Genomic DNA, 15,190 nt, shown 5'->3' with positions numbered 1-15,190 from the left:
TTAACTTTCAGAGCCTGTGCAGTGGGCCAGAAAATATTAATGGGAAAGAGGTATCAATAAAAAAAAAAAAAGAGAGATGCAGATTTTCATGTTGAAGTTATATGCACACACATATATAGGTAAAAACATAAGTCAAGTTTCACAAATGCATCTAAGTTGCATTGGAAATCATTTCTGAAGGCTCGATCCCCATGTTCTTGGGTAACACATTGCCACAGCAGCTGTCATACCAACACCCAATGCACTGCTTGCAGCATGAGCAGAGGAAGAAAGATCTGATTATTTTTGTGCAAATGTTTTTGTTTTTCTTCAAAGCAATAGGTAAATGTAAAGAGAAATTGAAAAATGAAGTTACAAACTCAGAGAAAAAGCAGTAATAAAGGTTAGTTTTTACATTAGACTTTAGTAAAGTTTCTCAAAGAAACATGACAGGAACTTTCTAGGAACAACTGATGGATGTGAAAACAATGTCAGTATTTATCACCCTTCTCATCACTGGCAACCCAGTCATCTCACAAGCATGGGAATGGTGGACTAAAATGGGACTAGGAAAGTGCTCTTAGTATGTTATGGATGCTAAAAAATTAAACACAATATAGAACTGCACTGAGGACCAAGGAAGAGCTCTAAGATTGAATTCAGAAGAAGAGCACAAAAAATAAGTGCAGTTCAAGTAGTTTACACAAGCTCAGACATCAACAGGTCTGAAGTCTGTGATTGCCTGTAACATCACCAATGTAGTTCTTTTGAGCTATCCACACATGCAGAGCAAAGCCCCCACCTCTCTGAAGTTAATGACAAAACTTGCATCGACTAAAGCAGGGCTAAGATTTCACCCATAATTATGTGAATAAAAGGTGCTTTTGTTATACTTTTTGTACATACTTTTCCCTTCTTTGTCACTCTTCTATTCAGTCATAGGAGGCAAAAGCAATCCTGCTGGCATTCAGAAACATTCTTTACAATTTCCGTACCAAGAAACGAGCAGGTCAGATTGTGATAGATGTTTCAATTGATTTAGCCTGTTCTTCTATTTGCACAAGCCTTTTCAATGGTATTAATCATTCATAAGAGATTGCTAAATTCTTCTGAAGGACAATTTTCTAAGGATAGCTTATTTTCAACTACTTGCTTAGGTTCTGAACTTCCATCATGCAGTTGATTTTCTAAGCCCTCTGGTAATATGATTTGTTACTGGTTATAAATTTAAGCAAAGTATTGTTAAGTTCAAAGTATATACTAATAAATAACTCATTTTCAGCCCAGTGAAAAACACTCAGCTTTTAGAACTGGTGAACAAATTCATGAGTGCCCAGGAACTGTCTGAATATGCACAAAGAATGGCTAAGCTTTGACAAATAAAGCAACCTGCATTTGTGTTTTTTCATTTATCAAAGTATTTTGAACCCACATTTATTTGTACTTTTGCTACCATTTGCCAGCTCTGTAAACAAAACATATTTCCCAGTGCTAATACACGACTCATTTTACTGTTTGCATTTCAACAGTACCTAAAAGCCCCAAACACAGACTATAAGCAAATATACTGTCCCCCAAAAAATGACTGTTTGCTCACCATCCTGCTGTATGCTAGTCTCCAGATTTTTTTAACACAGTATCTAACTTATGCCAAAGAATGTATATAAGCATTCACTAAACAGTCACACACCATTCAGCCACTCATAACTGCTGACTTTTTTCAAATGCAGAAATCATGTTCTATGTGTGGAATTTATCAATTCATTTTAAATACCAAAAATGTGAGCGGGGTGATTATTTATTCAGTCTTGGTAAAGAAAAAAAAGTTTCCTTTAAAAAAAAATGAAAACCAGTCTTCTCAGCTGAAGATAAGGCTGCTTTTCTCTTTAATAAACACAATAAAATGGTGCAGACATTTTTATTCCCTATAAAAATATTTTACCATAGAATTTTATACTTAATTTATTTGTAATAGCTTTACTGTTTTTCTCTTCCTTCTGGCTTTAAACTTTATGGCAGGTTTCATTTCGTAATTATAATTCTCCACTTACATTACAAGTAAATCATTTAGAGCAGTTAATTTTACTGATACTGTCATTATATAAGAAGTCAGAAACAAACACATTATTTTAATTACTCTTTAAGCACTTGGCATCTTCGGCACGTTGGTATGAAAGTAAGTTGTCGGATGGGTGCCCACACCATTTTACTTATTGATGTCATTTTTTCTTTGTATGCAGCTGTAGTATAACTAACCAAACGATATCTGTTGTACAGATATGGGCTTGGTATTTCAACAGCTATTTACATCAATAAGTAAGTGCACAATGCAAACAAACAACTATTACGATTGCAGAAAGTATCAGCTTTGTACAATCTCTTATTTCATTACCACTGCTTTTTGTTTATTTCTTTTTTTTTTTTTTAATACTATTATGCCTTAAAGTTATGCTAGTGGAATGATCTGTCTCCCACCCTTTAACAAAGCACTTACATTTTCCAAATGGCCTGATTTTGTATCACTATAGTAATTATTATTAGAAAGGCAGCAAAGCAGTGTTCTTTGCATTCTTTTTGACTGGTCCATCAAATACCACATCAACAAGGCAATAACAATTCAGAAGGCTGTGCTAGAGCAGTAACATAACTGTAATACTTACATTTGCACATGTGGGGGCTGGAAACGTCCCTGGTTAATGTTGTAGAACGTGAAAGCCTGTGTGGGGTTGGAGCTGTACTCGTCCACTTCAATTATGAGTCTACTATGTTGATGCCTTCTAGCTGCCATAATGTGTGACTGGGCGAAAGCCATGCTTGCACAGGGTAGGTCTGCTTTTTCAGGCAATCATATCTGCTATCTTCCTACATTGATGGAAGAAGACCATGACATCTCCTTACCTATGCAGCACTTGCCTCTGAAAAACCTAGAAGCAGATTGAAGAGATGGAGCATAACTGTTTGACAGTTAATTTATTTGGGATTTGCTTTATTTAATAGGAGATGAAGATCAAAAGCAGGATATGGAGGGAGGAAGACACACAGCTCAAAGAACTAATTACAAATCTTTCTAAGCCAGCAATTTGATGAACATACTTTAGTTGGGGGTGGGAAGTGGGTGGAGGAAGTAAGCTTGCAAAAAAAATACAGGGAGCAACTTGCTCAAATATTTCAGACATTTAATACAGATCTAAAACACAAGGCAGTCACTCTTCAGAATGGTTTGTCAAATAATAAAGTTTTGTCAACACATTTTTTTTTCCCAATTGCATTGCTGAATGTTTATTCCCCATCTTCCTTCAAGAAAACCCCAAACCCAAAATTTAATACATGCCAGTGCATTACTAAAATGTGAGTTATTTAAAAAGAATCAGTTTAATCAATTCTCCAGAAAATCTCCACCATTTAGTAAGGGTATGCATTGCAGGTGGTTGTTCATCATATCCCAAGGAACCGAGCAAACCAGGCCTTCCATGCACATCCTTCTGGTTTAGTTGTATCACTGAAGAACCTCCTGATACAGATATGAAGGGCTACCCCCTTCAAACACATTCTCTTCTTAGACAGCACTAGCCCCAGAATCTGAATTCACTGTAAAAGAAAGTGATTCAAAGGCTAACACACAGTTAAATATTATTAAATATAAAAAAGGTAAAATCCATACAGGTTTTATGTTAGGGAATAAATTTTCCCTGAAAGTTATGCAAGTCTAGAACAACGACACTGAAACTGGATATAGGAACAAAAAAGTAAAGCCAACTGGAATGTAAAGAGTATCCCCTAGAAACAGCAGAAAGTAATTTAACCGTGAATTTTATTTTTATTTTCCAGTGTTAATAAAAAATGGATTATCAGGAATACAGGCGGGTATTTTTACAGTATTATGTTGTGTCCTTTTTAAAAGTTGTCTGTCTTAAATATTTACTTTCATGCAAGCAAGGGCATCTAGCAATGTAAGGAATCTGCTTTAGAAGATGTATTTCATGAAAAGCCGTGCTAGAATGCAGCAATTCGATTGATATGTGCATCTTCTGCAAAACAGGACTCTTCATGTCACCTTGTTGATCTGCTGTGATGCAGTGTGATGGGACCACTGTCAAGAGTGATGGACAAGGAAGGTCTTCGTATTCACTCAATTTTTTAAAGCTATTTATAGGTACTTAGGTCTAACTCAGTTCTAGTGGGAGACAAGCACCTAAGCATCTTTAAAAATCTGGGCTTCAGTTCTTCACCTAACTACTACAGATGTTAAGTGCTCCAAGAAGTGGTATTGTATTTTTGTTTTGGGAAATCTTGTCCTTAGGAAGCTGGAATGAGAGATTCAGCTCATTTTTGTTACTTGGTGAATGGCTGTAATATAACGACAACTCGCTGTCAGTAACAACCCGCAGGAAAACAGTCTGAGAATGAGAGCAAATTCCTTCATGCCCTCCCCTAGAAGTGAGTGGTTAAGGAAATGGTAGAAAAACAGCAAATAAAAATTTGGATTTTAAACACTCTCAGATGATTTGTTCAGGCTACAGAACAAGCAGCAGCACAACGAAATGTGCCAGAGCAGGGGGAGGGAAGGGAGGCATAATTCTTGTAAGAATAATCGAGTACAAATCGCTGCACTTAGGAAATAAGAAATTATGATGGCAGATGTGAAGAACGCTCCCTGAGGAGCTTCCTGTATTACATGATGCATTTGTAAAGAAGTTTGAATGGGCAAGGTCAGAGATTTTATAGGGGGTAAACTGTTCCAAGTGAAGCTACTTGTGTTTGAAACTATTAGAACTGGTGACTTCTAGAAATATTCTCTAGTATGATTAATAATTTAAGATTCCATGGCTCTATGTGAGGATTTCAAACTACCTGAAAAACACCCTGTGTTTTATAAACCAAGGCTTATGCCCACTTTACACACAGCTGAACTGAAGCTGCAAAGGCATTAAGGCACTGCCTGGTGGGACCTAGAATCTCCCTTTGGCCTTAGGAAGATCCCAGTGCCTACCGCAGCTAAGACACAGCTTTTGTCAGCCTCCTTGCTGGTCCTGTCTTTCATGACTACTCTCAAGTGATACATCAAATCCACTGCACAAGCAGCAGATGCATTCAGCTACCTCTGATGTCCACTCAATCTCTGTTTCCTCTTTCTGGGTAAGGGGAAAATAGCATTTAACAAAACTAACTCAAAAGAACATTTTTTTCCAACTTTGTTTGCAAACAGAAACAAAGCACAGCAAGTACAGCACTCATACAGCATTTAGTGCTCAAGACTTCTTTTAAACGGGGAATCTATCCTCACACATGGGAGATCATGTGAATCACACCATTAGGCCAGCCTTTGAGGATGCTAGCCACAAACATTCACCTAGAAGTCCACCATATAAAATGTAGGATATAGAAAGATACATCTCACTTAAAGAAAAACAAACAAACAAACAAACAAAAAACCACCACAGTACTGGTGAGCCTTCTGTCAAATGACAGTCCCCCAGTGTCAACCCTGGACACATAAAAAGTATCCAACACAGGAGGGGGAAGAAAAAAGGAGCCAGATACTGCACTGAAAATAAGATAACTAGCAATCACATGAATACCTTGTGCTAAACAAAAACCAGATACTATAACACACATAATCAATAAACATAATTCAGTAGCAAGCTTAATTCAAGCTCATGTCAGAAACATACACAGATGTCTTTGAACCTTACCTTTCAGTCTAGGGTTTCTTTCCTGCATAAGTGGTTGGCTGACTATAAACATTATTGGTGTTCGACAGAACAAGCTGTCTCTTTCCAGCTTGGCTGATAACCCATTACTCCTCTCTTTCTGTTTCAATTTCCAATAGTCTCAAAAACTGTAACTTTTTTTTTCTTCTAATATTCTGAAATGTCTTCCTTTCCCAAACCAGAGTATAAAATGTAGCAGGGAATAATTATCTGCTTTTATAGCATGCAAGTTTTAACATTATATGCCCAGCATTACGAATACAGAACACTAAGACTCAAATCCCCACAGCAACAACATGCTAACCATCCTCTTCCCCCAGACTTATGGAGCTGTGGGATGTCTGCCAGAGAAACACAGGGAAATGTAAAACTGACTGCAAGAACATGAATGCTAAAATAAATATCGCAAACCTGGCTGTTAGAATCACAGACTGAGAAAAAGCTATTAAATCAGCTAAGCCATCTTCTTACTGGTGTCAGGAATGTTCTCTATTATTTTTTTGCTGCCTTCTCCAGCATGCGCTCAAAGGTTCACAAGAGCCCTGATCCAAAGACCACTGTATATAGTGGACATTGCTCCACCACCTTCACTAAGTTTTGCACCAGGCCATAAACTATATGGATTACACCATCTCTCCTCAGGAATTACTGGACTAGACAGGTGCTTCAACTCAGACATATATTTAAGTCCTTTGCTGAATTAAGTCTTCACATAAATCATTGTATTAAGATTTTCTGAGTTTTTCAGCCTGCAATTTATGTTATTTTCATCTCACTGCCTTCTTGTATAGCTGGCATGTTTATTTTTACATGAATTCTCCAGCCTTTTTATGCATCTTATTTTCTCTTTTTTCTTCAATTTCAAGCCAATGCTTTGTTTTAATCTCACATCTTCACTCCCAGATTCTGTTTCATTCTACTTTCATCCTTCAGCTCACTCTCTTGTTCGTTGTCCCTTGCCATATCTTATTCCATCAACCCCACTTCTCCCTCCATTCACCTACCCTTTGTCTCAAGCCTATAAACAACAATATTGAGACTTCTTGAGAATTATTCCAGAAACAGAAAATACAAATTTACACTTGAAAACAACATGACTCAAGCAGATGTCACTGAAACAATATTTAGAAACCAAGATAAAATTATAACGATGATAATAACAAAGAAGTTATGAATTAAAAGAGAAAATTTTACCTCTGCCAGGTTACAAAAAATCTGGAGGTCAAGAAGCGCAACATAGCTACAGCACATCCCACCAGGAGAGCTGAGGAGGGGCAGTTGACAGGTTTTGCACCAACAACAGAGATGTCATGAAGAAGGAAGAGAATGCTGGTACTAGGTCAGTGGCAAAGAGGCAGCTACAGAAAACATGTTTTGTTCAGAGAGCCTGACAAGCTGGGATTTGGGAAGGCAATAAATAAATGAAATGTAGTAGTAAAAAAAGCATCTCCGTGCAGCTATAAAACATCAAAGCCATATTTTTTTCAGGGAAAGCCAGTGAGACAACAGCAGTAAAATACCTTAAAGAAGAGTGTGAGAGTTTGTGATAGACTGTGTAGGCACACACCTGCTTCTTGTGCAAATCATAGATTGATAGAGTGGTTTGGTTGGAAGAGACCTTAAAGATCTTCTAGTCCAAAACCCCTGCCACGGGCTGGGACACCTTCCACTAAAAATCTTGGATACCGGTTAGCAGAAACCCCTTCTAGAGCTTCATCAAGAGTTCAGGTTGTCCCCCATACTGATGATACACTGTTCTTCATAAGCTGTCAGATCATCCTTTACACAGAGAAGTAGGCTCTTTATTAAAAAAAAAAAACAACAACAACAACAACAAAGTGCCACTGAGCAGCAGTGATCCCAATTGTCATTCCTAACATTCTTATAAGTATTTGGCTTCATTATCACAAATTAATATTCTTCTGTTTTAACCCCCACCCACACAAATTGTTACAGACTGCCCAGTGCTAAGTGAACATACTGAACCCAGTAAAACAATTACTTATTATAAGAACTAGGCTGAAAAACAATTTATTTATTTATTTGCATTGAAAATATCCATTTCACATACTCCAGACAGAAGCCAATCAATTGAATTAGGCTGCTAACTTCAGCTCTGCCATCAGGAAATGAATACTGAAATAATCCTAAAAAGGCATTATTCTGTGGGAAAGGATGAGCTAAGCAAATCACTCTGCAGCCAAAAGCTTTTCCAGAGTGATACACTTTCTTCTTCCTTCTCTTCATTTTCTGAAACTGAATGCAAGTCCTAGCAAACCAGAACCACCAAATCTTCCCTTAGCACACCGGTCTGGATTCATGTAACAAATGCAGAAATCTGAATGCTCTCAACATACTTGCAGAGTTTGAAATGAAGGCAGCATAATCAAATGTTCATAGAGACACTTGTAGATTTTAAGGTTAATCATGCACACTGCTACTGATGGGATCACTAGGCTTTCTAAATGAATATGATTTGTTGTACCAATTGCATTTAAAAAGCAAACAAATAAAACTGCAATGTATTGAAGCAAAATATGCACCCATAAGGCTCCTTTCCACAAAGCAAATGCGTTACACACCTGCATTAGTGACAATGGGAATTAAACAATATTTTAAAAAACATCAGACTCCTTGAGGATATCTAAATTACCATCTTACCATTTGTGGTGTCATTTTAAGGTATCTACCCCTTTTACAAACTTCACAGAGTTCTACCTTACAAACACAGGGACCTAGAAAGTGTTCTTGGAAAGCTAACCCCACTTAAGCTGCAGAAGCAGTATGGCATTTGAGAATGTTAGTTTTTCTAAATGTCAGTTTAGCTCTGGTGAAATGTGCCAGGGTGACAGCCTTCAAGCCTCAAGTCCTCGATCCACAGCACACACACAGGCCTGGCTGCCTTTGTGCCTCAGACCTAATTGGAAAAGACCACTACTGAAGGGCAGCTCTCACTTCATAGCCACACATACTGAGAAATCTCTGCTTTTAAGGAGCAAATAAATGTGTAAGTTAGGGTGACTTTTGTAACGCAGATTTACCGCCACATAAAAGGTGGAACGCACTCACCAGTTCATTCTGTGAGTATCCTGAGATGACAAAATACACTGCACCATCTGCTTCTCAGGGCACAACATGTAGGTATATTGATGTGCATGCTTATCAAATATCAGAATAAAAGCTTTAAAATGCCTCTCTACAATTGCTCTTACCATGGATTTCACAATCTTCACCTGGTAACTAGAGCACACAGGCCGCTGTACTCTGGCCCTCATTTTCAAAAACCTTTGCTTATGGTGTATCTTTAATTGAAAAAGAATTTAAGCATCGTGCCTTCCAGTTTCAGCTCTCTTCAGAGGACTCTGGTAAAGAAGTTAAATTATCTTCATGACTTATTAAGGCCTTTGGATCATCTTTTTAAAACACATCTGAGATGGTTTTCTGCTAGTGAATCTAAATTTGCAAACACTCAGTAACAATCAGTAACACTTAGTCCTGTGACTGTATCTTTTCACCAGAAGTCAGAACTTTTCCCATCCAAATAACCAAAAACAGCAGGCATAGTTCTCAATTACCTGTATGTCTCAAAATCCTACAGACTTCAATGAAAAGAAACACAAGACCTATCCTCTGCTTCGAATCACCTGCTTCACCCATCAAAGTGAAGTGCCTCTTCATGTATATCACATATCACATATAACATATTTGTTAACTGCAGATCTGCAGGGCACAGAGTTATGTTTTGTACATGAAAAGATCCAGTGACTTAAACAAGACATTCTATTTCTCTGTAATTATAATTACTTTAACCAGAACTAGAAAAAAAATAGAAAAAAATCCCCAAAGTTATTTCTCACCATGCTAAAATAAATATCATTATTCTTCTTTGCTCATTATAATGACCTGTCAAATACAGTATGACAACATTCTTCACTGAAATTTACTTTTTTTCTTCAAATTAGCTTTTTTCCATTGCTCTGAAACACAAGTAAAATACATGTTTCTCTCACTATGATATAAGTAAAGAACACTAATGTACTTGTTAGTTTTAACTGCCATAAAAGGATTTTATAGACACAGCAAGTAAGAAACATGATAAATAATTTGTCTTTTGGAACTGTGCCCTTATATTCACTTCTGTGGAGTTTCTTCAAACAATAAATATAAGAATATAATATAATAATAAATATAAATATATTGTACCTACTATATGCAAAAGTCTGACCTGGCACCCAGAAAAAGAGATGGATCAATGAGTTCAGAAAACACCAAAATTACACATTTGCCTATGAAATCTAATTCCATATTTAGTTAAAGCAGTTACCACTTTTAAACTTTCTTAGCTAGTCTTAGTTTGAATGACGATTGTATGATTTTAAATTACCTGTTCAAATTTTCCTACCTGAGCTCACAAAACTAGAGTAACTGTGTATTCTATTTATGAAGACTTAATTTTATTTTGAATTACATTTGATTTTATTTTGAATTATCAGGAGTGTGATTTTCTAAACTAATTCTCATCCATACAAATAACTGTTAATTTATTCAATTTAAAAAATAAGCACAACCTAATAATATTGCTTTGTCTTCTTAAACATGCACTTTACAATGTACCAAATACATTTTAGATTTAAGCACTGAAATACTCCAGGATTTACAAATAGACTGAACATTTGCCAAGGCTAAATGCATTAATGTAATCCTACATAACTATCTTGCCTGAATGTATAAAACATCACGTTTGGATAAAATATTTAAATGAATACATTTTTCTTAAGGAAAATCAAGTCTCTTCCCTGAAAAACATAGCATTTTGGTTTCATGCTGCCTGAATTTATGCCAAAATATTTGCCGAGGTAGCTAATCTATTTAAGTAATTACCTCTAAGGAAGTAAATTTTAAATAAATATCTAAAAGCCATAAAGCTCATCCCTCACTCTAAAAAAAATTGCCTTCATCTCTGGCAATATTTCAAAATCTGCTGCTACTGAAAATCCTGGGCTCATACAAGAAAAATGACAAGTCTTAAAATTATAATAGTAATTCTAATGAAAAATTTGCTAAAAATACTGGTTATCTGGAAAAATGACCAAAAACGGACATTCCAATAGGAGTAAATTAGGGTTGCAGTGATTTGATTCTATGTTTTAGTCTGCATTTTGGGCATGTCTTCTGATAAGGCTCTTGACACTCTTAAAATATTTACTTAAAAAAAGCAATATGTATGTATTGAAACATACATTTAAGAAAACAGAGTAGGTTTAAATTTGTAACTGAAGAACTTTGTTCTCTTTCTTCGCCTTTTTGTGACAATTTGCATAACTCTCATTTCCTGGCCTTCATCTGTACAAGCACCACTGGGTGAAATCCACTTGCCTGAGCCACAGAAATGTATCCAATTTCACTGCAAATTGTGTATAAATGCACAGAATTCAGCTGACTGGATCATTCACACATATGTGAGGGCAGAATACATCCCATACAATTTAGCCTGTTCACTCTGATACCAAAATTTTACAGAATATGACAAAGCCTAATACTGAGTGGAGGATTATCCCAGCCATCAGTTCGGTTTGTTTCCAGGTAAGAACTCAAAAGTCAGTGTCTGCCACCAGCAGCGGTAGCTGATGGTCAGCAGCGTACAGCATGGTGCTGGGGTAGCTGAGGGCAGATGCAAGCAGGCAGCACCCCTGGAGCAGACAGCAGGAAAGGCAGCAGCTCCCCTGTGCTAAGGTCATCAGCGGCTCGTGCTGTTGCTTTACACGTGGGCAGCTTAATACCATAGGACAGCTCACAGGGTCTTCCCTTTTTGTGAAGCAGCATCTCTCAGCTTTGGACAAATTCCTATTGCCAATGTTCTCCTCCTATTTCAGGAAGAAATCTAACACTAACCAGTCTTGAAGGGTTGTTGATCTCTATGTCAATACACAAGAATGGGAAAATAAAAGTAGCCACTCTAATACCTGTAGCTGAATGAAATGCCAAAGTACAGGCATGCCAACATACATAAGGCAGAATGTAGAACACAGCTTACACGTACATACACCTACAGTGATGCTACTTCTGAGATAATTACATAATTAAAAGGAATCAAGCAAAATTTTAACAGCTTTATGCATCTTTCTCTTAGACACAAAACTTTGAAAACTGAGAATATTGTCCTATAATTTTTGTTTCTACTTTTCAATCATTTAGCTGCATTTATTCGCTGAAATCCTTTGCGTCATCTCATTAACATTCAGGGAAGGAGTCAGTGAGTTTGCCCTGTTTATTTTTACAGGTATCCTCCCCAGGACTGATAAAGGAAAAATACAAAACAAAATACTTAAATGTGTTTGTTTGATGTTAAATATGGTTGTTTGGACCACTCACTCCTTGTGCCCATAACATCATGCCCAGAGAGTCCACCGGAAACTGAAACAAACATAATGAAAGCCTTTCTTTCAAAGAATGAGGACAGAGATTACAGGGGTAGTCCCAGGTAAACATTCCTGATGGGGGAGTGTTTCAGGTCAGACACCTCTGCGTATTCACCAGATCTAAAATGTCCAGCTGCTGGTTTGCTGAACAGAAGAACCCAGTCTTACAGTGCCTTTCTCACACAGGGATGCTTCAAATCACTGCCCTCCCTGAAACTGAAGGGGCTACTCCTGAGAGTAGATTCGTGAGAATGGATGTACTGAGGCACACGCCAGCTTGGCTAGCTCTGGGGGAAGCTCTCGCCTTGCAAAACACTGATCAGCCTGCTCCAAATGCTTATTGGATCATTGCTCACTGGGCTGTCTGTCAATGAACTGTGACTCCAAGCTGTATGCACAGTACAACATCTGATTTGCTGGCTGTTTAAAAAACTGATTTGACAATTTTATTTGGGCCAACCAGAAATCTTCATTTGACCTGAAAGCTGCTAAAACAAAGCCAAATATTTCAGTGTTGAAAAGTACAGGGAGACCAAAATGAAAAAACATTTAGGAGGAAAGTATCAAAGTAGTGAAATGAAATCACTGTACTTTTTTGGAGATGCTTTTCCTTTATGTTCCTTACTTGATCAACCTGGTGAAACCAGAAATTATTTTATTTTTGGTGATGTCAGATCTGAATTTCCACTGAATGTATTAAATGAAGTCATGTAGAATGTACTGACTTCAGTACATGTGCTGAGAGACAAAACTGAGATACATCTCAGAATTGCAAGACTGTGAAGGTAAACTTTAAGTAATAAATTTTTGGTTTACCGCAAAACCAAAAAGAAGGCTGTCACATAAAGAAGACATAGTCCCAGTATTATGATTTATTATTATATGAGTGTCCACAGACCAACCAAAATCCAAGAACAAACTACATGTATGCTAGGCATGGCACAAACAGCAGCAAAAAGCTTCTGCCCCAAAGAGCTTACAGTGTACAGAAACTCAACAAAGGATTAGGTGCAAACAATAATATAGTAACATAGAAAAATGATGAATGCAATGACAGAACGTTATGTTCTTTCCATCTTCTTTTGCAGAGAAGGAAAGAATAAACAAGGTTAGTGTCACAGAAGACAAAAGCAGAGAGAAGATGGGTTATTACAGCACAGGTGAGAAGAGGAAAAAGCAAAGAAAATGGCATGCAGGATGTTTGCGCTACAGAACACATTAAGAAAAGTGAAGCGACTGCAAGAGCTGCCAAAGAGAGCTTGAGCGAAACAGCCAATTAGAATAAGGCAGAGAAAAAACAGTCCAAAATATCAGCAACCATCAGTCTCCTTCATATGTTGCTTCTACAGCTGCTCTGTTGGCTTCAGTCTTTGGTTGAATGGCAAGACCCTCACCTGCCGTAAGAGAAGCTGGACTAGCTGTATGGCAGAGACACTGAACTTAAAAGGTCAGGAGGGCACGCTGCGTAAGACATAGCATTGAAAAGAGTCATATCTGCTAGACGGACTAATCTGCTGATTAACATGCATGTATAAATGAAAAAGATCTAATAAGTAAAAGGACATACTTGCAACTGAAATGTATTCAGAGGTATTACACCTCTGAAAATAGATAACCTGAGTAAAAAACATGCGTAAAAAAATCCTTGTTACACCAATATTAGTACGGCTCTGCATGGTCACATATAGCATATTTAAATGACATTAAAAAGCCAATTTTACTTCAATGGTAAATATTCACGTTTTAAATAGTGATTAAATGGCTAACACTAAGCATTTTGTATTTAGGTTTGTGTAATGAATCCCAATTCAGTTACAACTGCAAGTTGTAACTGAACATAGATAACATAGATAGCATGATGGTTATTTGTTAATCCTAATATAATTTCCACTATCAAATCACAGCGAAACTGTCGTCCTTGTTGACAGTTTCAACAAGGAGGTCAAGCAGTGAGCAGTCACAAAGAATGAATTGCTTTACTCTCTAGAAGTGGTCAGTGCTGAAGCAGGTGAATAGTAATCATTACAGCTCTGCTCCTTTTTGCAACGCATCTTACACTGGACTGTCATTCTGCAACCTTATTCAAGCATTACATTCACATGTATTTTATTTATAATAACATTAGCCTCGAAGGATGACCTTCTAAGAAGAAGTCACAGGTTAACAGCCCAGTTACCTTAAAGGACTCTCTTACATTACTAACCTTGATGGTATTTCAAATCAAACCTGGAATATTCACAATTGAAACAGAAACATGTATTTAAGTTAGAAATAAGAGACCAATTTGCCTTCAGACAATCTCACACAAACCCAATTTACCTGCAGACAATGTTCACAGAACCTGGTGTATGTGCAAACTACCAGCACTATACTTAGTCTTCTTAGGAGACTTGACAGTGCACACTGTAAAAGTCTAATGTATGTTAATGTAACATGTGAAAAGGCTCTCCCCTGAGATTACTTTACACATCTTCACTGAATGTGACTGCTTGCTGTTCTTCAAAACGAAGTCCAACAAGAATCAAATGAACTGCATGATTTATTTTTACTATGTTTATTTATCATTTGAGATGAAACCTGTTGTCATGCACAAAAATACTGAAATCCTCAAATATAAACTCTTTTTTTATTCACTATTTGATACTGTTTCCATGTGTCAGGAAGAAGAAACCATCTGGATAATCAACTAAGCAGATACCTGGTTCTAGGGGATTTGAGTCTGCTTCCTCCCGATTCAGTGGCAAAACTCTTGCTGACTTAAAAAACACTAAGATTTTCATACACATCTACATGTTCTACTAAAATACAGAAGTGCCCAGTCATGTTTAACTCTTCAGGTGAAAGGGACTGCACCTGAAGCAGCAGATCTGATCTCATTCCTTTCCTAAAAGGACATATCCTGGGCATTTTTTCCTAAATCCTTATAACAAATACAATCAAATAAATATACAACACCATGCTCTATGAACCGTTAATTCAAGAAGCAGAAACATTGATGTCAGAATAGGCTATGTATGCCAAAGCAGAACCCTGGTCCGCTTTGCATTCCTGCTGACAGTTTCTGTAATGAGCACACAGCAT

The 15,190-nt window shown here is 37.1% G+C and overlaps 1 protein-coding gene across 12 annotated transcripts in view; it reads right to left on the bottom strand.

Annotated features, from left to right (window-relative positions):
- Window positions 1-15,190, bottom strand: part of MPPED1 (metallophosphoesterase domain containing 1) — a 66,669-nt gene that overhangs the window by 48,900 nt on the left and 2,579 nt on the right. For 4 of the 12 annotated variants that reach the window (XM_084505811.1, XM_084505807.1, XM_084505810.1 and 1 more), the window contains exon 2: window positions 2,640-2,903. In XM_084505811.1, the coding sequence (XP_084361937.1) occupies window positions 2,640-2,791 (152 nt within the window). In that variant the 5' untranslated portion in view covers window positions 2,792-2,903. Of the gene's footprint in view, window positions 1-2,639; window positions 2,934-3,378; window positions 3,568-4,033; window positions 4,327-5,672; window positions 7,066-7,257; window positions 7,491-15,190 lie in introns of those variants that run through there. The other 8 variants (XM_084505813.1, XM_084505815.1, XM_084505808.1 and 5 more) reach the window with 6 other exon arrangements.

Source organism: Aythya ferina, assembly GCF_964211825.1.
Source record: "Aythya ferina genome assembly, chromosome: 1".
Lineage (NCBI taxonomy): Eukaryota > Metazoa > Chordata > Aves > Anseriformes > Anatidae > Aythya > Aythya ferina.
This window is presented reverse-complemented; position numbering and strand designations above follow the sequence as displayed.